The 26,406-nt window shown below is 31.7% G+C and overlaps 1 protein-coding gene and 1 long non-coding RNA gene across 8 annotated transcripts in view; one reads left to right on the top strand and one right to left on the bottom strand.

Moving 5' to 3' along the window:
- Positions 1-26,406, bottom strand: part of LOC411229 (venom dipeptidyl peptidase 4-like) — a 239,919-nt gene that overhangs the window by 86,891 nt on the left and 126,622 nt on the right. For all 7 annotated transcript variants that reach the window (XM_006559829.3, XM_006559827.3, XM_006559828.3 and 4 more), the window contains one exon: positions 24,862-25,061. In XM_006559829.3, the coding sequence (XP_006559892.1) occupies positions 24,862-25,061 (200 nt within the window). The remainder of the gene's footprint in view (positions 1-24,861; positions 25,062-26,406) is intronic.
- Positions 11,880-12,938, top strand: LOC100577744. Its single transcript, XR_003305001.1, has 3 exons — positions 11,880-12,353; positions 12,414-12,613; positions 12,720-12,938. It is a non-coding gene; the product is annotated as an uncharacterized LOC100577744 (long non-coding RNA).

Raw genomic sequence — 26,406 nt, 5'->3', positions numbered from 1 at the left:
AAAAAAAAAAAGAAAAAGAAAAACCACCACTTCCTTGTCAAAAGATTCTTCCAAAACTATTTCTGACAAACATCAAATCATCAATAAATAAACCACGATTATCTCAATATGAACAGGAATTGAATATAAACAAACGATGTACAAGTTCAATTCGAAGAGGAATTAATTGGAAACAGCAAATGCTATACATATACATACTTGTACTGATAACTTGATGAGAAAGTTCAAAATAATCTCTCATATAGGTGGAATTAATTAAAAACAGCAAATGCTATACATATATACATACCTGTACTGATAACTTGACGAGAAAGTTCAAAATAATCTCTCATATAGATATAAAAAAAAGAAAAAAAAAAACCATCACTTCCTTTTTGTCAAAAGATTCTTCTAAAACTACTTCTGACAAACATCGAATCAAATCGTCAATAAATAAACCACGATTATCTCAATAGGAATTGAATATAAACAAACGATGTACAAGTTCAATTCGAAGAGGAGGTGGAATTAATTGGAAACAGCAAATGCTATACATATATACCTATACTCATAACTTGACGAGAAAGTTCAAAATAATCCTCCCGGGCAAAATCTAGGAAGGAAAGGGGGGAGAGGGGATACTTGTTTTCAGAAAGTTTCGAATTTCCATCTCATTAACAATCGTGATGAGACTTGTAGACATGTACATAAGTAGTTTGGATGGGAATCGACGATGCATAGTCTCTCTCTCTCTCTCTCTCTCCCTCCCTCTCTGCTCCCGGAATCGTGACCCGGAAATACGGTAGGGGCGGAAACGCGATTCCGGCGGGCGAACGCCGCGCCGCGAATTATTATACGATTTCTGGGCTAACGATTTGAAACGGCGAATAATTTCCGAGCGGCGGCGGCGGCGGCAGCACCGGTTGGAATTTTGCGCGAAACAGATTTGCAATTATCCCGGGGAAATCGAAACCTGTGTCGAGGGGGGAGGAACACGATCCAGTTACTAAATTCGATACGATCGGTATCGAAATCTGTATTTTAAACAGGCGAGTTCGGGGAGTTCGCGTATCAAGATTTAAAAGACTATCGGGTTTTTGGAATTTAAAAAGGGATGAAATAGGGTATTTTTGTTTTCGTTTTTTGTTTAATTTATGACCCGTTTCGAATCGTTGCGCAAAGAGAAATGTGTATTTTAATTTGTTTGATTTGTGTTTTATCGAGGTTTTTGAGTAATTTTCAGGAAAAGTATTATTTTGTTGTTTAATGAAGTCCAATTGTTATTCTAGTTGTATTCCGTGTTGTATTATTCGTGAAATAATTTCTATACATTTTGTGGAATTTTGTAAAGATTTTTTTTTCTTCTTTTTTATTTTATTTTTAATTCTTTATTGTATTATCAGTTATATTGTGGAATTTGATATTTCAAAAATGAGATGTAAGAAGATATCATGATATCTTTATAACAATTTTTACAAAATGATAATCTATTGTCAGATTATTATATATTGAAAGATTTAAAAAAAAATAAATTACTAACTAAATTAAGAAAATATTATAAAACAAAAGTAATAATTTTAACGTTCAGTATTTTTTTCTTTTCTTTTTTGATTAAATTTACATTTCAATAATTTAAATTACTACGAAAGATAACTATTTGCTTATGCTTTTACTTTATTTTACAAGTGAAAGAATTACAAGCGAAATATCAGTGGAATGAATCCGGAATGCGATCCGATCTTTACAGGTTTGTTCAAAACGAATTATGTAGGAGTGAAAAATAAAAAAAAAAGAAGAACTGTGATTTTTCTGTTTTTTTTTTCTTTTTTTTTGCATCAGAGATGCTTCCTCGGCACGAGGAATTGCTTTTGCACGGGAAACTATTTCTGCACTCGCTGGCTTCTCCCGATTGTTAACTTTCTCGAGCTATTGTTGTATCCTCACTGCTTATTCCGGATTCCTTCATCCAGATCTTTCTCTTCTCCAGAAACGAAAATGACCGGGATGGAAAATTTTAAAAAGAATCGATGATAATTTTTCTCGTCGAATTGGAAATTAATTTTTATAAAAAAGATGGATTATAGATTTAATTTCATCGTTTATTAAACGTTTCGTTGATTTTGATATTAACAATTCGATATATTTTAAAAATTCAATCATTCTCATTAAAAAATAGTCAATTGATTATAAAATTAATAAGAAACCTTATCGAACGTATTTTTAATTACATAAAATATTCCTATCACAAAGTTTCGAAAAAAAAAAAAAATAAGTTCCATTAATTAAGAATTGAAACTAGCGCAATAAAATAATTAATTCACCGATTTCGATCCTTTTCGTACGAATCTAGGAAACAAGGACAAAAACGAAAATTGGTAAAAATTCACCGTAACGTTAATTAAACAACCTCTGTTTTAGGTACATGAAATAAGAGATACCCGCTAGCTGTCCAAATTCCTTATTTCTTTTACCATGAAAAAGCTCGCCAAGATCTCTGACGTTAATTAATCCCGCGCCAAGCCAAGCCAAGCCGAGCCGAGCCAAGGCTACCTGGCCACCGGCTCTCTTCGAGGGCCGTTTCACACGGTGCATGCACTACTTTTCAGGCGACGAAGAATCGTCTCCGGGTGGGTAGCATTAAAATGTAAAACTGTGCGGAATTACAAGAGATTTCCGCGGGAAAACAGGCTGCGCGGGAGAACTCGAGGACCGATGTGAACAGGCCTGCGATTCGTTTTAATAACGGCGTAGCGAGCGCCCCGTCCAAGCGTGGACTTTTTAATTAAGAATGGCGGCCGAAAGTGTCGAAGACTTTCCGCCTGGTGGCGCTGTAAAATAACGTACGTACGTACGTGTGGGGAAAATTTTTCTTCGCGAGAAGATTAAAAAAGACATCGAGCGAAATTAATGTTTCTGTGTTTGTGATGACACGAGTGTCTTGGGCAGAGTATCTGTATTATTTAAATAGAGAGTGTTATAATGGAGTATATTATTTGATAAAGAGAGTATTTTTTTGAGAGTATTTAAATGTCGAGGAATAAGAATATTGGGAGATACATACAATGAAATTTATATAAGTACTAATATGTATATATTATTTTGCAGCAATAAAATAATTCTATGATTGAAAAATATAAAATGTGTATATGTTTGGAGGTTAAAATAAAAAGTTAATATATAAAAAACGTTGAGGTAACTTAATTAATTTTATAAACAATTTCAACACGTGTTAGATGAAACGAGACAGGAAGAAAGTGTTTCAATCAAAATATTTTTATATATCAATTTTTGTATTTACTTTACTTAATTCTGCAAATATATTTATATATCCATTGTATGTATTTATAAATATGTGTAGTAAGTATAATATATATTCTATTTTATACGTTTAAAATCAAGTAATTTCTTCATTATTCACGATATTCATAAAATCTTTCAGATATATTTCCCTCCCATCCTCTCGTCGATCTTTGATACAAGGGATTACAAAAGAAGTGTGTACCCAGTACACTCTTAATAGAAATCAGAAAATCCTGTCTTCTTGTTCCGCGGAGAAACTGAATTTCCCTTGTTTTTTTATTAATTAAGAGTGCTGGGTAAAAGAGACGACTGCAAATAGAGACTTCCTGAATGTCCCTTTGTGAAGACCTCGTGGATAGTTTCGACAGAAAGTTTTTTCTCCGTCTATGCGAAAAAAGAATGTGAATAAGTTGTTTCTTTTTTTTTTTTTTTTTTTTTTATTAATTAAAGGTAACTACACGAGATTTCCTTTTTTTTAATTTCACAATTCTCGAAAACACCGTCTTTGTTGGACGAGGACGGAAAGCGGGACAGTTTCGTTCCTCTTTTGTTTTTTTATTTTTTTTTCCTTTTTTAAAAATCTTTCTACGTGTACCGAGGATAAGTAAGGAAAATATGAAACCAGGTTTTGTACATTCGTGTTTTCTTTTGATATACCTCCGTTTGTCGAAACCGATATATTTCCCTTCCCGATATCATCGAAAAGATAAATCGAAGAATCTTGTATATAACTCGGTCAAACGATCGTTCGTGAACAATTCTATAAACTGTACAGTTTCATTTACTTATATATATAATATATATATATATATGTATTTTTTTCTGCGGATTTTGTTCTCGAATCGACAAATGAATTTTTTCGGTCAACCGTTTCCCACGCTTCTCCCAACTAGCGCAATTTTTCTTCATTTTTTTTTTTAATCTCCGTTTCACATATTTTTTTTTATCCCCTCCCCATCTTTTCTTTTTTTGTTTCGATTTTGTTTCAAAATTGTATAAAGCGGTCAGTCGAGATACGGATCGGGTCACGTTCGCTTTGGCCGTGTAAAAAAAAAAAAGAAAAAAGAAAAAAGGCTCGTGTTAATTCGAATTCACCGTTTAACGGTGAATTTACTTGCCGCGACGGAATGTTACCGAATCGTGACGCTTTTTAATGCGGTCACACGTGAATTTGTTCGAAAAAGAAAAAAAGGAAACGACGCGCTTAACGGAGAATATTTGGATAAATGTCTATCTTGTTCTTCGTAATTCATTTAACATCGATTTAGAAGAATCAGTTTCGAGAGAGGCGTCGCTTAAATATTTTATATAAAAGTTAGATAAATTTAAAAATACGAGGATTGATATATATTTCATGTCAGAGAATGTGAATAAAAAGATTGAACGTTTTTTAGTATCTAATTTTAACTCATAATGACAATGTTTTAACATTCAAATTAAATATCTCAAAAATGATAATTGTATTATATTTTATATTTTTCACAAGTTATCAGATTGTATATTTAATGTGTATCTTTTTAAAATGAAAATTGGGCACTATTGAAATAAGAAAAATGATCATTAATAAAAATTGAGAGCTAAAAAATTACAAGATTGAAATATTGGAATGGATTATGTTTTCATACAATCATAATATTACTATAAACATCATAACATATTCCTTAAAGAGTCAAATAACAAGATAATACAGAGAAAAATCATTCTGATAATTATACACAAAAAAATATAGTTACTTTTCTTACATTATTTCATTTCAGATAAAATGGATCTGTCTCTGTTCTAAAATTTTCAATCAACAAACATCCTCATAAGATGGTAAGATGATTGATGATAGTTGAATGATTATTAATCATCTCATAATTCGAGCATTGATATATGTATATATTAAAATAAGAAAAATGATCATTAATAAAAATTGAGAGCTAAAAAATTAGAAGATTGAAATATTGGAATGGATTATATTTTCACATAATCATGATATTACTATAAACATACTATAATATATTCGTTAAAGAGCCAAATAACAAGATAATCACAAAGAAAAATCACTCTGATTTATAAAAACACAAAAAATATAGTTACTTTTCTTATATTATATAAAATAATCATACCATTATTTCATTTCATTTCATTTCAGATAAAATGGGCCTGTCTCTGTTCTAAAATTTTCAATTGGCAATCAACAAACACTCTCATAAAATGATAAGATGATTGAATGATTATTAATCGTCTCATAATTCGAGCATTGATATATGTATATATTGAAATAAGAAAAATGATCATTAATAAAAATTGAGAGCTGAAAAATTAGAAGATTGAAATATTGGAATGGATTATGTTTTCACACAATCATGATATTACTATAAACACACTATAACATATTCGTTAAAGAGCCAAGTAACAAGATAATACAGAGAAAAATCATTCTGATTTATACACAAAAAATATAGTTACTAATCTTACATAATTTTCTTTATATAAAATAATCATACCGTTATTTCATTTCATTTCATTTCAGATAAAATGGGCCTGTCTCTGTTCTAAAATTTTCAATTGGCAATCAACAAACACCCTCATAAGATGGTAAGATGATTGATGATAGTTGAATGATTATTAATCGTTTCATAATTCGAGCATTGATATATGTATAGCCGGACCGATACGCGGCAGAAATCCAATTATCCGATTTCCGTTTTTGCGCATCGACAATTAATGGGCTATTCTGATTGACCGACAGTTCTGTTATCTGGCATCGTAATTGTGCCCAAGCGCGATGATTTCGATGGCCATTCATGCGTAACGTGTCAACTCGCGATCAACTTAACTCCACGGTGTATAATCACAATGCGGAGGAGGAGGAGGAGGAGGAGGGTCTTTCTATGGTGGTTCGCGAATATTTGACGATTTAAAAATGAACCAAAACTCCTGTTATAGTCCTCAGATCATTAAATTTAACGTGGAATATTCCCAAACTTCAGATATCGAAGTACAATTGGTTGCTGTAAAATAAATTCTATTATTACAATATTATAAACTCTTGAAATTGGTAGTAAATCAAAGTTATCGTTATTGAACGATCATTAATTTGAAATTTTGCGGAGATATAGTTCCAATAACTAGTAACAATAGTGATAGAGAGTAATAAATCATATTTTATTTTGAAAATATAGATTATATGGGTATCCAAGATAGATAACAATTGTTAAAATACGAATACTTACTTGTTTTGTTTATAATGTTTAATTAAAATATCTGGGATTCATATATCTATGATGATTTATAATCAGAATTAAATAGAATCACATATCCTTCATTCAAATATTCTGTCATATCTTTAACAACCTAAAACATGATTATAAAAGATCAGTATTGATTAATTGTCAAATAAGAAGTTTGATTTTTTCATTATAATTTAATAATATTAATAAATTAATAAATTTTGTTTAAGTGAGCTTCCAAAATTTCAAGATAATCTTTATTTTTTTTTAACTATTCTTCTCAAATGGGCATATATTCATGATAATATTCAATACTTTTTTAAAATTAATTAAGCATATATTAAATGGGATGACTTTATTGGAATAACGACCACGGAATTTTATTCAGGGAGCTTAATTCATTCCTCATGAATTTTAATGTAATTTATAGATTTCTTTATGAAAGGATTCACATTTTCAATGGAAATCCTAAAAGGTATATCCTTCTTACAACTTTCTTCCCTCATATTCATATTTTCATGAACAGAAATATTCTAATAGTCCAAATCCATCTTCATCGATATATTTGAGGCATGTTTTTAAAAATATGTATATAATACATTTTCCTGATCATTTCTAATATCTATTCAGCATTTTTTTTTATATTATAATTTAAATCATGTAATTTATAATATATATCAATTATATAATAATTTAGCAAATTGTTAAATTTCTCTTTCATATATTTATGCATCAAAAATTTCAATTTGTAAAAAACAGCATATAAAAGATGAAAAAAAAAATAAGATAAAACAAATGAATAATATAATCGTATATTTTATAACGAATATTTTATCGATTCAATGGTTCAAAAATATCCTACAGTGATTTCGTAAATTTTAAAAAATTCCAGAATTAACGATCGAATTTCCGAATAATATGAATTCCGAGATATTTCCCTTCCAAAAACAAACGGAAAACAGAAAGATTTAGAAGCGTTTACCAAAGGAGCAACTCCCTCTCATATCAGCTGAAGGTAACCTTTACTGTCTAGCATTTAACAAATGCCCTTAACCGTAACATCCCGGTTATCTATCGTTCCCCAATTCCACAACAGAACGATTCAACAATTGTCGCAAACAACGGATCTATTTCACCGAGAACAGCGTCACGGTGGAAGGACTTAGCGTCGCGTTACACTCGCAATGGAAAACAGATACACATCGCGGAATATTCACGTTTCAAACTATTGCGGGGAGGGAGTGGTTAAGGGGGATGAAACCATCGTGAAGGCTCGCGTTCGCACACCTGGTGAATTCGACTATGAGTTACAACGTTACAGGCGTATCGGGTGAACGAACTTGCACCCAACGAACAATAACACGATGCCCGTGTTACATGTTCGCACGCTCTTGCTGACTCGTAAACGGAACACGGTTGAGAGGCATCGATAAAAGTCTCAGCGCCGCATTTAACGGGACAAAGACCCGTAAATTTCGCGTACCAGTTTCTCGAGATCGCAATTAGTCGACCTATTCACGTGCATGCCCAACTTCTGTTCCCCGCTCTTCCTTCGCAGCGATTCCTCGATGTTGGTCAATTTTGTTTTCGCAACTAAATTTTGCGCGAATAGAGAATTGTTCCTGAAGAAATAGTGAAAATCGTGGTTAACCGATGTTAAAGGTGGAATAGTATGGTGAAACATAATAAAATATAATAAAATAAGAAAAATAGTAATAAAAGAGTTATATAATCAAATAATTTTTCAATTTATATATACGTAAAATTGAGATCATAATAATCTTTATTATTTAAAAATAATAATTTTCATTAAATAAAGAATAAAAAATATAAAATTAGTATTTTTATCATTTTATATCTTATTTCGATAAGAGTTTATCGACGTAAAAATTTCTAACCTAGAAAATTGTTCGCTTTTTTACTTTTTAAAACAACTTTACTTTTTACTTTTTCAGTTAGGAGTATTGGAAAACTGCGAAAGTATCGTAAAGAATTATTATTTTGTTCGTAGAACCACATGATTTTCAGATTCGAATTCACGTCCGTTTTGTGTTTTCGTTCCGAGACGAAATGTTCGTTACCGTGGACTGACATGTTCCTGTTAAAAGACCGTCTGTTTTCCCCGAAGACAGCTTGTTTCGATTCACCAGCGACCTATTCATCAGTCTTCACTAGATAACAACCTATTTGTTAAAATATGACCTTGTTCAACTTTACTCGCGAAAACACGATTTTCTTCTATAGGATGTCTAACCTATCTGTTACACTGTTACTCATATCCGTTGGATAACGAGCTGTTTGCTAAAATATTCGACTCTATTATATCGAGAACTATTTATTAGAATACGATTCATCTTTAATCTCCAATAACGCATACTGTATTAATTATACTTTCTATTAATTTATATTTTAACAATCAAATCTTTGAGAAAGAAAGATTTTTCTTTTGACATCGATTAATCAATCGATAATTAAAATTATATATCGAAATAAAATATAAACGAATCCAAACAACAAGACAAATAACGTTCTTTCTGTATCAAGAATGAAAAGAATGAAAAACGAAGCATTCTTGCCTTACCTAGTGTATATAACCATAGACTATAGAACTTTTTTCTTATACCACAAGTTGAACACACACAACAGTCTTTTCCAAGCGTAAATGCGTTTTCTCCCGCAAAAGATTTACGGAACAATATTACTCGACACAAATCTGATGTTCCAGCACAAGGCGACCCAGTGACCGAAAATTGATCCACTTTCATTATTCCACATCCTCGTTACCATGATATAGCACTTCTATACCAACTTTCTAGAATCGACAGTCTTCGTAACTATCGAAGGATAGCGCTATATTCGTCCCATGTGATCGTTGATCAGATCCTATTGGCCGGATCCTTCACTCACACAAACGTGTATATGGTGTCACGCGTATCGTACATGAACAGAGAGAACGTCAATGACGACATGGAGAGTATGTATCGATAACGTTTCCGAGCGTATGCAGGTTAAGTTTCGCCCACGAAAAGTGGTCATTGTACCGGACGATCCTATTCGATATGCATAGAACGTTTGCAGTGGATATCCAGTGAGGAGGATGGTCACTGATAGCAACTCTCTGAACGTTGCATAAATGTCCGGAAGATGTTATTGACTGGGGGATATTGCACGCGAGAGCTCGATATCGCGTATTCTCCGATATCGATAGTCTCTTCTTTGCGAAACTGATGTTTCAAATGGTGTGAGATAGACAATCACTGATTCGTTCTCTTTGTTTCAGATTAAAATTCTTTGCGGGAATAAAAGAAAGATAGCGGAGAATAGAATAGAGAATCAAATAAGAATTAAATATTTGCATATATTCTTAATTGGGGATATCGAAGAACTATCGATAATGAGCGATATTTGTAAGTTTCATTCTATGGTACAGTATAACCTCGATTATCGAAATTATTAAATATGGCTGGTAGAATTTTCGTTTCGGATAGTAAAACAACTTTTCTCTTCTTTCTCCGTATTAAATATCGTATATTTTAGAAAATAGTTATAGATAGAAATATAATTATTAAACATAAATATATTTTTTTATAGAATAAAACAATGATTTACAGAAATATGTCGTGTCGTGATTAGAAATGTGATTTGTGATTTCAGTGAAATATATTTTTTGCATATGATAATATGATTCGCACATTTGTTTTAAAATATGTATAAGAATATACGTACATGTTATATTTATTACATCAAATTAATTTCTATCGATTAAATATTAACTTAATATTAACTTTCGTAATTAAATAATATCGATGATCAATCAATACCGATCAATCCTGATTATAGGCCAAATCAAATTACATTTTTGCATCCTTGAATTGTTTATAATTAATTAGAGCGATTTCCATTTTGAACAATTTAATAATATAATTCACAATGTAAAAATAAATTTTGTGAAAGTGAAAGTGGCTTGTATGTATAAAGTGCTAAAAGTTTGAAAAAATCGAATATTAAAATTGAATTGAAAATAAATTTAATTTCACTAAATAATGAAAATAATGAACAATAATGAACAAATTTATTGCCAAAATAAAAAAATAAAAATAATTAAATAAGTGTTGATAATATTGTGTGAAAGATTTTTGATCCATTAATTTTTTCTTTAAAATCTTATATTAATAAAAAAAAATATATTGTTAAAAGTGATATTTAATATGTAATATTACATTTAATATTTAATATGTTATTATATATATTTAAAAGTTAAAATTTAATTCTTAAATGATATATAATAATTATTTAATGTTAATAATAACTGAACTTTATAGTTTTTCAATATTTAATATATTATTTTATTGCACATTAAAAAAAAATTTTCATAATTATATATTTTTATACATATTTGCATATTTTTTTATGTAAATATGTCATTTTGTACATCTGTGTCATTTTATATATGATGCATAAATATTTATTATCAACTGATTGAACAAATTCATTATATTTTATCTATTGAATAATAAAGTTAATTATTCCAATTAAGTAAAATTATTCCAATTAAATGCTTAATTGATTGTTATTAATAACTAAATATTAATATATGAAATAACTAAATATATAATATTAAATAATAATAATTTTTAAAAATTTTAATTTTTAATTTTAATATTAAGTATTAATTATATATTACATTAAATATTAGATGTAATATTAATGTAATGTAATATAAATTTAATAAAGTTAATTGGTGACGTTAATCGATAAAAATTAAATTTTATATATCGAAAATATCTGTCACATGATGTTATCAATATTTTTTTTTCATTTTTTATTTTTTTGTTATAAATTTAATAATAAATACTTTCTTCATTTCTCTTATTATTTAATAAAATTACATTCATCTTTTAATTCAATTTGTCTTAATAATATTTACTTTTTCCGAATTTTTAATATTTTAGATACCAAAAATAATTTTCACAAAACTTATTTTATCTTTACAACAATTATTGAATTAATCAAATTCAAAATATAAACTGTTATATTTCAAAATATTTAAAAATACAAAAAACGAGTTAACGTGGCCTATAATTTGTATTGACTACATATTATTGTTATTAATATTACTTAATTGAAAGTTCAGTTTATATAATCGATAGAAATTAATTTGACATAATTTTACATAAACACAAGTAATATATAATATATGTATGTATATTCTTGGATATGCTACAAAATATACCATTAGGTATGTAAAAAATTAGAATTCTATATTTAATTACAAAATTTCTATTTATAATTTATTTTATTATCTGTTTCCTATAAAAATATGCATTTATCTGCAATATATTAATCAAACTTTTAATATTATTTTCAATAAAGCTACGAACATTAAAATCTCTTTAAAGATTCGATAATTATAATCTAACAATTTAATGCACATTCTAATATATCTAACAAATAAATAAATATTTTCAGGTTTGAATATCGACTTCCATTTCGACTTGAATAGTCAAATACCGATCCAGTTGAACACACGTTATCCGAGCATTCGATGTCAGCACACAGGTCTATTGTGCTCAATGGGAGAAGGGTTAACACCGGAAGAACAAGTTCTCCCTATTCCAATCTCTACCGTCACACATCCGTGTGTCGACTCAAAGACGATCGATTCTCATGCTTTAAAGCGAGGGGAAAAGCTTATGAACAACAGTGAGAAGGTCTCGTAACCCTTTCCATTCTCTCGTCTGAGAAAAGCGCGAGTTTCCAAGACGTTTTCCACGTCTGGAAACACAAGAGGCTGCTAGATCGGAGCCAACGATCAAGAAGAAACTGGCACGAGTCTTGGGACATAATTCTAGCCCCGTGAGTTATGTATTTCGCAGGAGGAGGCGTACCGACTCTGATAAATATCTTTCTGCACAGAGTAGTGTACCCTTTTGCGGTGACAGCGAGGAGAGGAGGTGGGGAATACGTCGGAACCCGATCAGAAATCGGAATCCCGTGGAAAGGAGGTTCCATTAGCGAGAACGGATTTCGAGGAAAGGATTTCTCTGAATCCTCGCCGTTCTATTAATGTCACATCCATCGCCGTCGGGGACTGGCGAAAAGAGGAATAAAGGGAGGTAAAATTGAAAAAGAAGAAAGAGTGAAACGTGGATTTTCATCTTATGCTGCTTGTATCGATGATACTGTGAAAACCTTGTGTTCAATTATGTCTTTTCTTCGAAGGTACACGGTTGAATATGGGCATTGTGCCATAGATGACTTGGCTAGAAAGAAATGTGCGATTCTGATTGGTTGATCCTGATATATTTATGACAATAGGTATCGATATTCAGGTACATTGGCTAAATTATGTTTATTGGAAAGATTGTATAATATGAGGTGAGTCTAAAAAATAATAATTTTTTTTTTTTTACTTCATTTTATCCAAGCTATTGTATCTAAATATATAGTGTGTGTGGTTTGGTACAAGAAATGTCATGTTTTTGCAAAAAAAATCAATTAATTAGTTTGATATAAATAATTATATATTCTATATAAAAAAAAACAATTTTAAATTCTATCTAGAAATGTTTATAATGGGATTTTTATAATATTATATGATATTATACTTTTATATTAGAAATAATTTAAATATGAATTTTTTAACATAATTATTAATATCTCAATTTCATAAATATTGATATTGATATTTCTTGCATCAAATCACAGATATTGTACTTATTTATATATCATCTAAATATCTTTGCTTTCAATTTCAATTCATTAATTTCAATTCTATTGGAATAACATTGATTTGGTAATAAGTTTTATAAGAATATATTATTAATTTATTACATATTTATTAAATATTCTTATATATTCTTTTGATTTTACAGCTTCTATATTCTTTTAAATTTATGTGACTTTCCTCATTTCTTCAAATTCAAAAGTTATTTTCTTGGAATTGTAATTTTGGAATATTCATAAGGTTGTTAAAAATAATTAAATATAATTCAGGTAAAAGCATTTTAACATTATTATAAAGATTGGGAATAATATTTCTATCAATATATAGTTTTTCAAAAAAATTATCGATATTACTAATAATATTCATTTATTGATAAAAGAATCATTTGCGAATTTATTTATATTTTTCATTCTTTGAAATAAATATATGAAAATAATAAGAGATAATAATCCATACATCAATAAGTTCTTTTTCGAATATGTTTGTATAAAGACGAAATAAAAATAAAAAATACGTATATGTAGATTTTTCATAAAGAAAGAAATCTATATTTGCATAAACCAGTCTTATTAATCTTTAAATATTTACTATGTAGTGAGTAATGAAAGGAAGTAGTATTTTTATTTTTATGCGTCCTTCAATTATTTTATATTCTTTATATTATATATATAACTACAAGTTAATTAAAAGATCAAACTCAAAAAAGTTTTGATTATCTTTTATTTGCTTTTTCACTTTGATAATAAGTGTTTGAATTGTTCTATCCTTGGGCAGATATCGTAAATTAAATTATAAACCATAAATTATCTTAAGCAATGTTGGTACTAGATATTTGGGCCTAAGAAAGAAAAATGGATAGACATTAATTTCAAAGTTCTGGCAAGTATTCTCAAGTTTTTCATACAGAGAAACTTTTCATGGGTCAAATTGTTCTTCTTAAATTCTAAGAATCATAGATAGCAAGTTCTGAAAAAAAATTATTTAAAAAGATACATTGTGTGGTCCTTTTATATCAAGTACTCGCTTAATTATCTTTTCTTATAAATGTAAATTAATTTATATTATTCTAAAGTTTATATTAGGAATTAATATTTTCAATTTCTTTACATTCTTCATTTCTTGAGAAATAAGAAATCAAGTTTTCTTGAAAAATTTACATTTGTAGAATTCTTTTAATACTGTCAAAATAAAAAAAAATCGACGTTAAAAAAATTAAAATATAATGTTAATGTTTCATTTTATGATGAAAATTAAAAAATTCTATTTTTCATAAATTTTTCAATGATATCCGATTACTGATAATTGCTTAATTAGTTTAGTTGATTCTGGTTCAACAGAGATTTATTTGTTACATCTGGTTTTGCCCAATGTGCTATATGCAATTATACAACTGGATTATGTAATGGCATTAGTATACGATCAATTTATCAAATTTTGTTAACACACGACTGTTTTATGATATAATAAACAAGATTTTAACGATTTAAAGACAATCTGATTTCTAAAAATAAAACGATCATAACTATATTTTAACAACGAAATAATATAACAATATTATTTTCCTTCTAGAAAAATTTTAATTCTAGATTTTAAAATCTAGATTATTCTTTTTCCAAAAATAATAACACCTTTTTAGATACCTTAAACAGATATCTACTCCATCTACTTTCAATTCCACAAACGATTCTTCGTCAACTTCGTGTACATGTAATTTTCCACAAGAATTTATCCCGGCAACTTCTCTCCATTTCTCTATCTCCTTCACTCGACGCGGCAATTTCCAGAAGATATTCAAACACGTTCAACCGAAACCTTCAAACCACATAACCCACCATCCACTTCACACCCACACGATCCACGAGATAATCTCAAGCACGTGGTCCAAACACTCATCTGTCACACCTGTCCAACCCCTCCAAAACTAAGTATTCGTCGTTCGCGCATCTATCACACCGATCGAACTTCTCCTAACTTCGTCCTCTCCTCTCCCCTCTCTCCTTACAAATTCTATCTATCGTTCCCCCATTATCAATTTTTCACTCTTTCGTCCATCAAGAAACTCGACTTGAAAATATTCAAATACACCCTGTATATACGCCCGTGTTTGATAAGCGATAAAATAATCCTCTTCTGCCGAGTCGAGAGGAGGCGCGACGTTCGCGTTTTATACGAAAAGTATGTAAGTAAGAAGAGGAAGATGAAACGAGGCGGCCGGGTTAAAATCCAGTTCGTTAGCCGGTAAGTAGACGGGGTTGGTCGCAGCTACTTAATCCTCGGCCGTGTAACGCGGAAAAACAAGGCTCGGTGCACAATTTCCACCCTCGTATTTAAACGGTGTCGCTGGCAACTGACTCCGCTGGTAAATTGCGAGAAGAAACGCGCCATCGTAAAAGTTAAAATTCCACCAAGGGTGAATTCCATCCGAACGAGGCTGTCACACTGCGCATAAAAGGAAGTTGGAGCAATAATTACTGGAGAGGAGAGGAGGAGGGCGAAAGACCGTGGCGGATTATTAAAAATACACGTTCTTTCCTTTTAAATAATTTTGAATGACTCTCGGTCTGAGAGTCTTGGCGGGACACGAAAGTGGGGACGAACAAAGGAGCGGGGGACGAGGGGAGGGGATGGAAATGGTGGACGGTCGTTAATTCGGTGGAAACAAATATCGAGGTTATATACGTTATTTTTCATTTAATGCTTATCGGAATTTCCGGTGTACAGCAAATACCTTGCCAATCGGTTCCGACCAATTGCGGTCCACCGCTTTAAACCGATAAAATTGATTCGATTAGAGGAGAGAGAGAGAGAGGAAGAGAGAGCAATATCGATTGTAGGCTAACACCTAGCAACAGGATCGTTTGTCGCAGGCTGTTTAACAAAGGGATGCTAATAACGTTGAAGAAGAGAAATATATTTGTTTCGATCTGAATTTCCTTCTTGAAGGGAAGAGTGTGTTTAATTAATGCAGCAGATTAGAGATTGAATTTTAAAAATTGTAATTATAAAGGATCACTTGTAAATTTTTCTTAAAAATTAATATTAAACAAGTTTTTTAATTGAAAGAGATTAAAAGTTTCTTTTAATCATAAGCTTTTAAATGACATTGTAAAATGATTTAATGTAACTGGGTCACCTTTTATTGATAAATATTGATCTAAAAGATAAAAGATTACACTTGATAATGTATATCATAAATCAAAACCTGAAATAAACATTACCATTATATTTATGAGGTCTTTCTAAACAAGAAACGTTATATAAGATATAATGTATTCTAACTACCAAAACAACCAATAAATTTAATGTGCAAAAATATGAGTTGAAACTTGTTTATTAAGTTAAATAATTCAAGCACTTTGCCTCGTTTTACTGCAACATTAAACTGCTTAATAACTTGATAAATAAACCTCGCAATCAATATTTTTGTACAATTTATGCATCAATTTATTAAATAATTATATTATATACATTATAAATTATACTATATACATTATATATATATCACTGAATATAGACATTTGAATGCTTAAGCGCTATTTTAAAAAAAAGCAGTAATGTCTCTGACCGTCACAAATCAATCAACGTTTCCAATCCAAAGAATTTATGATATTAGCCGATATATAAATTCTGACGAATTTATTTTAGGATTAAAGGATGTTTCTATTAATTATTACTCGATGAGTTTGACTCAATGGCTCGTAATAACGCTGAAACATCACTATATCAGTTCCAGCATTACGCGAGCAATTAACTTAAACCCATTGCTTGAGTCGATGCCTGCATCGTAACATGTTTCATCCGTCCATAGACCGCTTAATATTCAGTGGTTGCGGTCAATGGAAACACGTCTACCTGCGTGCACAGAGACACGTGATAGTTGCTCGAACAATCTATCTAATAATAAATCATTGTAAAACACAAATCTCGAGTAAATAATTAAAGATAAATTTCGCGGATAAAGAATTCTCTTCTCCACTCGTACGAACGTATTAAGCGTATTTCGCAAACATTTTTCCCTCTGGAATGATCTGCAAGAAGAAAAAAAATCAAGTGTACCAAAACAACGACAAATCAAACGAATTAAAAAGTCTCAATTTAAAAACGTTTAAAAATCCTATCCTTACTTCATAATCGATTCGTCGAATTTTTCTCTCTTTAACCTTAATCCTTCATAACCTATATACGTATAACCTACACGTGATACGTAAATGGAATTACAGGCGGAATCTCGATCCTCGTTGTTTATGAACGATATTTTGCCCGAGGTAACTGCGGCTTCGAGGAGTCCTTCCGCTTAAGTCCTCGGCTTTACTTCTGCATCTGTTACCGCTGATTAATTACGAGCGATGCAAGCACCGGGGAATTTCCTTTCCTTTCCTTTCCACTTTGAATAAAAATGGCGGATCCACGCCGAGACGGTTTATACTTTTCACCGCCAGGAGGAGCCTGATTTATCTATCTCCGCGCCGTTTGTCGCGGTCGAGATCGGGATCGAAATCGAAATCGTGGGGATGAAAAATGCGCGCGAGACGTGGAAAGTTGAAGGAAATTGTTACCAGTTGTCCAACCAGTTCAAGTTTCCAACAACCGTTAATAATCGATGCTCGAGCGCGAACTGTCGAACCGTTCTGTTCCTTGGAAAGAGGGGCAAACAAGGGATTCGGTCGTTCCCATTCCGATTGCGCAAGTTATTTGGAATAGAGAGGGGAGGGGAGATTTTGCGAGTCATTCGACGTAATATTTCCACGAGGCATTAACCTGACCGTAAATCGTAAGGAAGGACGGGAGCCTCGTAACTTGTTCGAGCTTAGTTAATAAACTTAATGTAACAATGCACTCGGTGCACCTGCTGGTTGAGCGGGATTTATTCTGCCGGTTTATTAAGTGCCTCGGCTATTTCTTCTTTAAAATGTCTTGTATTAATTTTAATTCTTAATTACTTTTTTCTTTTTCTTTTGCTTTTTAATCAACGTTGGCCAATTTAATATTCAATCGGTTTTTAGCAATTTCAATTTCGTTAATTTGATTAAGTGTAGATAAGAATAGAAATAGAAATCGTATATAAGTATCTTTTATGAAAAATGAAAAATGCAAGATGTACGTTGCTTTTTCCTATCTCTAATTTTTATCCAAGCAATAGATAGCAATAGATTCTTTTTATTCATTAAATTATAATTTGATATTCTTATGTGAATCTTTTTGTTTATTTTGTTTATTTCTAGAATTCACCAAAAATCCAAATATAATTTAATTCTACTTTGTGTACATAATATTTTATAACAATGTTGTAACGTATTATCTACGTATTCTGTAATAATAATGTATATTTGTAATATGTATGAAACGTTACAAGCTTCTGTTTATAAAATATTAAAGGGCGGAATATAGAGCGGAAAGTAAGAGAAAATTGAATATAAGATCTCTTGATGCACAGCTAGTTATTACAATATTATCAAAGTTTCCAACCGACCAGTCTCATTTTCGTTAATGACACTAATGAAATATAGTTAACCTTTGTCAAACTCCATGGTGCACGCGTTCCTTGAATATGCCGCATTAGATAAATCCTCCTTGTACAAATTTAATACCGTCTGGGATTAGTTGGATGCGTGGACGTAACCCGGCCACCATTCTATGCTAATGCCCTGATGCATAAGCTATAATGGCACGCGACACAAACTAAACGGCCTATTAAAATCAACCACTCCTCCGAATTATTCTTTCAAATGCTTGCCTCGACAAATATTTTAATTCCTTCGAATTCTTAACGAAGAAGAAAATGTTGAAATAATTTTTTGAAAATTTCTATTTCTATCTCGAAATGATCATAAGTAAGAGATTATTATATAAAGGAATGTTAGAAGGATTGAAGTAAATCTTTACTCGTATTATTCTTTATCCACGCATTTTCAATAATAATTTAGCTGAAGTTGGTATAATTTCATATATAAAAAGTCTTTCCAGTTATATAATTTTTAATTATATAGACTTATCATACTTCTTCTATTGTTTCGTAAAACAACGTCCTGAATTTCTTGTTTAATTAAATTTAAGCAATATTTCTCGTTCATTTTTTTCTGTTAGAGTTACCTGAAATTCTCTCATCGTTTCTTCTCTCAGGAAACAGCGGAATACATAAGTAATAATTTCACTGCCAGTGATCAAATCAATCGATAGTCTCCCTCAGGAGTAGAAACAAATTTATCGATGATCCATCGATTTAACCACGATTACACCGCGGGTATAAATCCTCCTCGACTAAATTCTGCAATGGAGGGGTGGCATTAGAGCCGCGCCGCTGGTTTCGAGTAGGTCGATAAAGTGTCAAAGCGCGGAGGGAAGGCGTGCCAGCCAACTTTTCAACAGCCTGTATTTCGTTCGCACACCTTTCCAAGAATTTCCTGCTGACGGCATACTTTATTCCGCTACGTACACGCCGGGATCCGTGCAACCTCCACGAGGATTTCGCGGGCAAGAATTTAGGATAAAGGCTGATTTACACAGAACCGTCCATCGATTTCCTCCTGCGAGGGCAGAGGATTCCGTGATGCAAAGCGGATGCAAAAATATTGTTTTCGCGAATTGCGAATCGCCGCGTTAAGAAATGACCGCCTCGTCCAAATATCCTCGGAATTTTTCGTAGGATTTTAGAGTATTGAGAAATTTTTTGGTAGGAGAATTGAAATTATTTTCATTTCACGAATTGTGGAAGTATCTGTGTTTCGATTGAATAATCTTCGTTCATATTTTTCGTAGGATTTTCGTAGGAAGGAGAGGTTCATCGAGTTGAAATTATTTTTTTCTAAGTAAAGTCGAGATCTGGATATACCTTGAGAATTTTTGGTAGGAGAATTGAAATTATTTTCATTTCACGAGTTGTGGAATTATCTGTGTTTCGATTGAATAATCTTCGTTCATATTTTTCGTAGGATTTTCATAGGAAGGAAAGGTTCATCGAGTTGAAATTATTTTTTTCTAAGTAAAGTCGAGATCTGGGGATAGACCTTGAGAAATTTTTTGGTAGGAGAATTGAAATTATTTTCATTTCACGAGTTGTGGAATTATCTGTGTTTCGATTGAATAATCTTCGTTCATATTTTTCGTAGGATTTTCGTAGGAAGGAGAGGTTCATCGAGCTGAAATTATTTTTTTCAATCTAAGTAAAGAGATCTAGATATATATACCTTGAGAAATTTTTTGGTAGGAGAATTGAAATTATTTTCATTTCACGAGTTGTGGAATTATCTGTGTTTCGTTCGAAGGAGAGGTTCATCGAAATTATTTTTTTCAATCTAAGTAAAATCGAGATTTGGATATATCTTGAGAAATTTTTTGGTAGGAGAATTGAAATTATTTTCATTTCAGGAATTGTGGAATTATCTGTGTTTCGATTGAATAATCTCCGTTCATATTTGACCATTTTGGGTGTAATTAAATTGTTTATTTATATGATAAATATCGATCGATATATTAAATTATGTAAAACAATTATAAAGTTGGGTCAAATCGAGATGATTCAAAATAGAGGAAAGAATCGATGTATTGTTAATTGAGTTGAATGAAAAATCTCGAATGAAATGGAATTTGTCAATAGCGTTCCCTTTGATTTATAAATTACATAGATTTTTATTTGTAAGGCTTTACAACTCGATCCGCTTTTCAATTTTTATTTCATCAGTTGATTCATCAGAAAATTTTCGTCGGTTTTTTTAAAGGATAATGAATAAACTGGCATGGCGATGCTATTTCAAAAGATTAGATAGGGTCGGGTATTTCCATCCGGTTTTGCAAAGCGGAGTGATCTCTGAAGGAAATATAGCAAGAATCATGGAGTGAATAACGGAGCTTTTGTAATGGAAGCTCTTGGAAAAATATTAGGTAGGTACTCGGGATGAATTTAATAAGGAAAATTTTGGTATTGTAATGTTGGTTCAGTCTTGCAGTGGATATAAGCGTTTCTCGAAAGGGTGGAGTTAAAAGTAGTTGGGAGAATTTATAAAATAGGAAAATTTATTAAAATAGGAAAATTATTTTCACGTCACGTTCCATGTTAAAAAAACGGGATGATTGATTTCGAGAACATTACATTTTGTTTCAGATCGTGGGCTATAATTAATGGAGAAAGTGTAAAAGTTTTTACAGTTGATTGGATATATTCGATGAACTTTATATTAACGATGTATCGAAAGTTGTGATAGATTTTCCTGGAAAATCCAGAAAACAATTTATGGATTACGAGAGAAAATGTGGCAAGAAAATTTAAAACAATTCTTTTCGTATTTTTCAGACACGATAAATAAATGTACAGATATATATATATAAACCTAGAAATCTTATAAAAAAATTTAATCAAAGTGATATCCACATCGAAAATATTAATTTAATAAAAAACGAAGATAAAAATCCAATGTTTAATTTTTCTATTTACGATCATTAGATATAATTATTTTCTCAAAATCGTATAACTTTCTTTAAAAGAAGAACTAATATTTTAAAAGGAGAGAATTTTTTAACTCGGTTTAATTGAACGGAATTATTTGTATACAAAATCGGCGAGCCATGAATGGCAGCGAAAGGATTTCGCGTCGAAATAATCGAGATCCATCGAAATCTATCCTACTTCAAAATGATAGATATACCGATGTTTCAGCCTGGGAAAAGGATAAGGGAAAAAAGAAAAAAGGATGAAACAAACGCGTCAGCTTTTCAATGTCACAACGATCGCGCGTAAAATGACGCAACAAGCCCTGCACACGCGCTACAGTCTCCGTGTAAAAACCACGATAATTCCATCTCTCTTTTCCCATAAAACTTTCCCCCCATTCGTTCGTCGTCGAATTCAATACCAATCGAACTGTACGAGATCAAAAAAAACACGCGCGAGGTATCTTCGATCCAATCCTTTCTACCCGCGTCAAACTTTTGATTTATAAACAAATCCACTCGAACCGAAAGAAATCCGAAATCGTCGATTATCGAAATCGACTCGTTAAGTTTAAGACGAGTCCTCCAGAATCTCTTCGGGGATTCGAGGCGATATTAACGAGGGAAAGAGGAGTGGAAAGGGGTAACGCGACGAACAAAAGAGGTTAAATATTTACCTTGCGTCGACGGGGACGAATCTCTCTTCTTATCCTCCTCTTCGAGAGAAGGGATGGCTGCTTTTGATGAATTTTTGCGCTTCATTTACGCGACCATTGCGCGATTTATACCGAAAAAAAATGTGTACCGAAACATGTGTACAAGAAGCAGAGAGAGAGAGAGAGGAGGCTGATGAAGGCTGCGTGAAAATATGCAAACGCGTGCAACGTCCCTTGGGGGCATCGGGGGCTGTATGAATTACGACCCCGCCACATATTATTGTTCCTAGTTTCTGGAGGGGGTGAAAACTCATTCGACGCGTACAAAGCGAGGCTAAAAAGCGAGTCGACGAAAAAAAAAGAAAAGAAGAAGAGAAAAATATCGCGACGATCCTGTCCCTTAAACTCTGCGATACAACTCGATCATTTTTTTTCCTTTTCCTTTTTCGTTGAGGAGAGTATAGACAAAGGGGTAGGGAAGGAGGCCGTTTGTTTCGCCACTTCGCGTTCTCAGAATGATGCTGTTCCTCAAGGGGGATTAAGGTTGCGATGACAGGTTGCTTGAATGCCGGTCTAGAACTGCTAATTTCGTGGATGATAATGGGGGAGGTATCGCGGTTATGCACAGTTTGTCTGGTTTATCGATTGCTTCTCCAAGATGGTAATTAGGGCTTTGAGCAGAGTACTAATTGGCGCAATTCCCGGGGAGAATGGAAGAAGGTGTTGTCCGTGAACGAGTGGATAGTGATTTTTTTTCTTTTTTTGGAAAAGCGATAGGGAAATTACGAATATAATGTTGAGATCTTTTTATTGTTTCTTTCCAATGAAGCAAGTGTCTTCTGAATATAACAAACAAGGATAATTTAATATTAAAGAGGAATTTAAGCTTGATAATATCGATTTTTTTGGAAGGAAATTTTAATATTTAACGTGAATTATGATAATTGAATATATTATACAATATAAATGTGATGATAGGAATTCTATGGTTATTGAAATTTTTGTTATCTTATAAAGAAACATTTTTCCAACGGATACAGTTGAAACGATCCTTTTAAAAAAATTTATGGAATATACATCTTTGTTACATTAAATTATAGAGAAATCTTTTAAAGATGATAAGCTTATGAAATTCATCAAATATCAACGTACGTAAATTATTCTACATTTCCAATCGCATTAATTTATTAATCTTATTAATAATCAATATTTCCATAATGGATAAAAATTAAAAGGAAAAAAGAAGAAAAGAAGAATTTCCTATTAGAATTAATTATTCAAATCGAGTGACACGATCGATAAATTGACAGGTTTGAAAATTACGCGAATTCCCTTTTATCCAACGACGTGGTCCGGTTAATTTTGAAGTATGCAACCTCTAGGTAACTAGCGCGTAGTGATAACACGCCGCTTCCACTTCGAATTACAGTGAATTCAACCGTGTGATGCTTGTTTATTCCAGAAGAAGTGCCAGATAGCGGTTACACCGCCATTAACGAGACCGCGGTATTGCGCGCGTATTCACGCGTAACAGTTAACTCTCGTCCAACTTGGACTTAGAGAGTTGGATTATTTATCAATATCCGGTCGAAAAATTGTTTTAACCGATTAAAAATTTCGTACGAGGCTGGTTCATCAAGTTGATTAAAAATTTCGTGATTATGTTTATTATATTTGCTAACATAACCTTGTTGATATAACCTCGTTTGGAAGCACACTTATATTTACATTTTCAATAATAAATTGCTCGTACTTCAACTGTAAAATATATGGTTAGTTGAATTTTTCTTCTTTATTAATTTTTAAGATTCTTCTTTATACGTATATTCAATTAATAGGAATTAGGAAATGTTAATGTGATGGTTATGCATCAATCAATAAGCTAATCTCATAAATTTGTATGATAAATCTGCTTAAGAATCTCTATAGTTGAAAAAATAGAAGAAAGAAGTATGATACCGATATATATACGAAGAATTGGAAAAAGAAATATCTTCTTTTATAAGTTTCTTTGTTTCTTCAAATATATTCAACAAAGTTACAAAGTTGTATCCATCCACATTCCAATACTTTTTTAACTTGTAATCGCAACAATATTCGTAGTGTAATCGCCGCAAAGACGAATCGAAAGACGTCTTATTACCATTCCACGCCACTGAAAAATAACTCTGGTAACAAAGAACAGCGCGTAAAGTCGCGAGTGGAGGGGATTAGAAAATTTCACGATGAAGGAAGTGGGAAGATAAATGGGAGAGGTTGGTAAACAAACCGTGTACAAAGAATCGGACAAAGATGTGTTACTCGACTAAACGGCCGGTCCCTGTAAATGCTGTGCTTCTCCAAACAGATACAAGGCGGCTCTGCTCGCGTCTTATGCGCCGTAGAACGTGCGCAAATAACGCGATCCAATCGTGAATTCGCGAACCGCGTTTCCCTTTGACACACGTAGACGTGTCACCATTGAACGTCGAACCTCTCGCGTAAGACGATTAAGATCTATGATCTCTCCCATGAATGATAGAACGGATTCTAGGATGCTGACGGAGTGGAAACTCACCTTCGTACACCCAATCCGGTACCCCGTTGTAAACGGTCCCGACGACTCCAGTGTCCGTGATTTGATAGTCGACGGCCACTTCCGCTTCCGGCCTATAATAGATGTTGTTCTGATACACGTAGACCAAAGCGTTGCCGCGCGGCGCCCAGCTCGCCAGTTGCAGAAAAACCGAGTCGTTCCCCGGCAACGAGCTCTCCGATCTGGAAAGTTAATTAATTCGAATAATGAAGTATATGTTTCTTCGATTGGATTTTTTTTTTTTTTTTTTTTTTTGAGGAATGAAAGATAGTTTCGGGGATAATAAATTAGGTTCTTGGAAAATTATTGAAGGAAGCTTTGGAGATGGACGTTTCAAATATTGTTTTTATGTTTGATTAGAAAATGGAGAAGGTAAAAAAGCATGAATATATTTATCTCAGAATTTTGATTTCTACTTGTGGTCAGAAGAAATTGGATTAACATATGATTTGAAATGCAAAGGAAAATAAGGTAAAGAATATTGAATTGCGAACTTTTAACTAGATTTTACGATCGGATAATCGGTAAGAGGGAATATATAATTTATTTATTCATTCGTGTATTACTTTTTCACCAGAGATTTGCCCATAATAAGATTATCTTTGGCAAGTATAAAATTATATTATATTTTTTAAATATTTATTAGTGCATTGTTATTGGATCGTAATCGATAATTGTAGAAAAGAAAAATTAAAATATTTTAGCATGAAACGTCTGAAATAAATAGTTAATTAAAAGTTTAAAACACGATATCGCGTTAATATATTCTATTTCGATTCAACGACGTATTAATTAAATTTATTGTAAATTAAATTATTATTAAATTAATTTCTTCTTATGAATTCTCGATTCGATTCTATTCGAAGGTATTTTCTATATATTATAAATCCTCTTTTATAATATTCATAAATAAAGATCCGAAAATATGGGAATATCAGCGTTCATTAAGTTAATTAAGCTAATTAAATAATATGTAATATGTGATCTTTTGATGACACATTACACTATCTTGTCATGTATCGTATTAACAGAAATTATTGCAACAATAGCACGAATTATCGAATTATCGTTCCATCCTATACAATTTTCCTTCAGACATCTGATTAAGTAATCCGTATATTTTCAGAATTTCTTACACGTATTGAAAATATTATCGTTGCTATTGTTATTACAAATAACTATATAAAATAATTCAGCTGTGAATTACCAAGAGCAAGGGATAAGATTTGCAACTCCGGAATAGATCAGACTGTTTCGATTCAAGTGCAACTTAATCGCGGAGGAAATCTAATACCTAATAAGAGCCTTATGAAATTAAATCCCAAACGGATCCGAACAGATCTCGGGTATTTTGGTCTCTACGTCGATATTTGGAGTATCGTATAATTTCGTTTAACGTGCAATTATTCATGGCTTAATCTCCTTGCTTATTTAATCAACCATTATTCCCCCAATCTCGAATAACACTATTGATAATTATATCGACGAAACTAAATTCGAATCTTTCGTTTCAAAATCCGTCTCATA

This window comes from Apis mellifera, linkage group LG7 (genome assembly GCF_003254395.2).
Source record: "Apis mellifera strain DH4 linkage group LG7, Amel_HAv3.1, whole genome shotgun sequence".
Lineage (NCBI taxonomy): Eukaryota > Metazoa > Arthropoda > Insecta > Hymenoptera > Apidae > Apis > Apis mellifera.
Note: the sequence above shows the minus strand (reverse complement) of the source record. Positions and strands in the feature narration are given on the sequence as shown.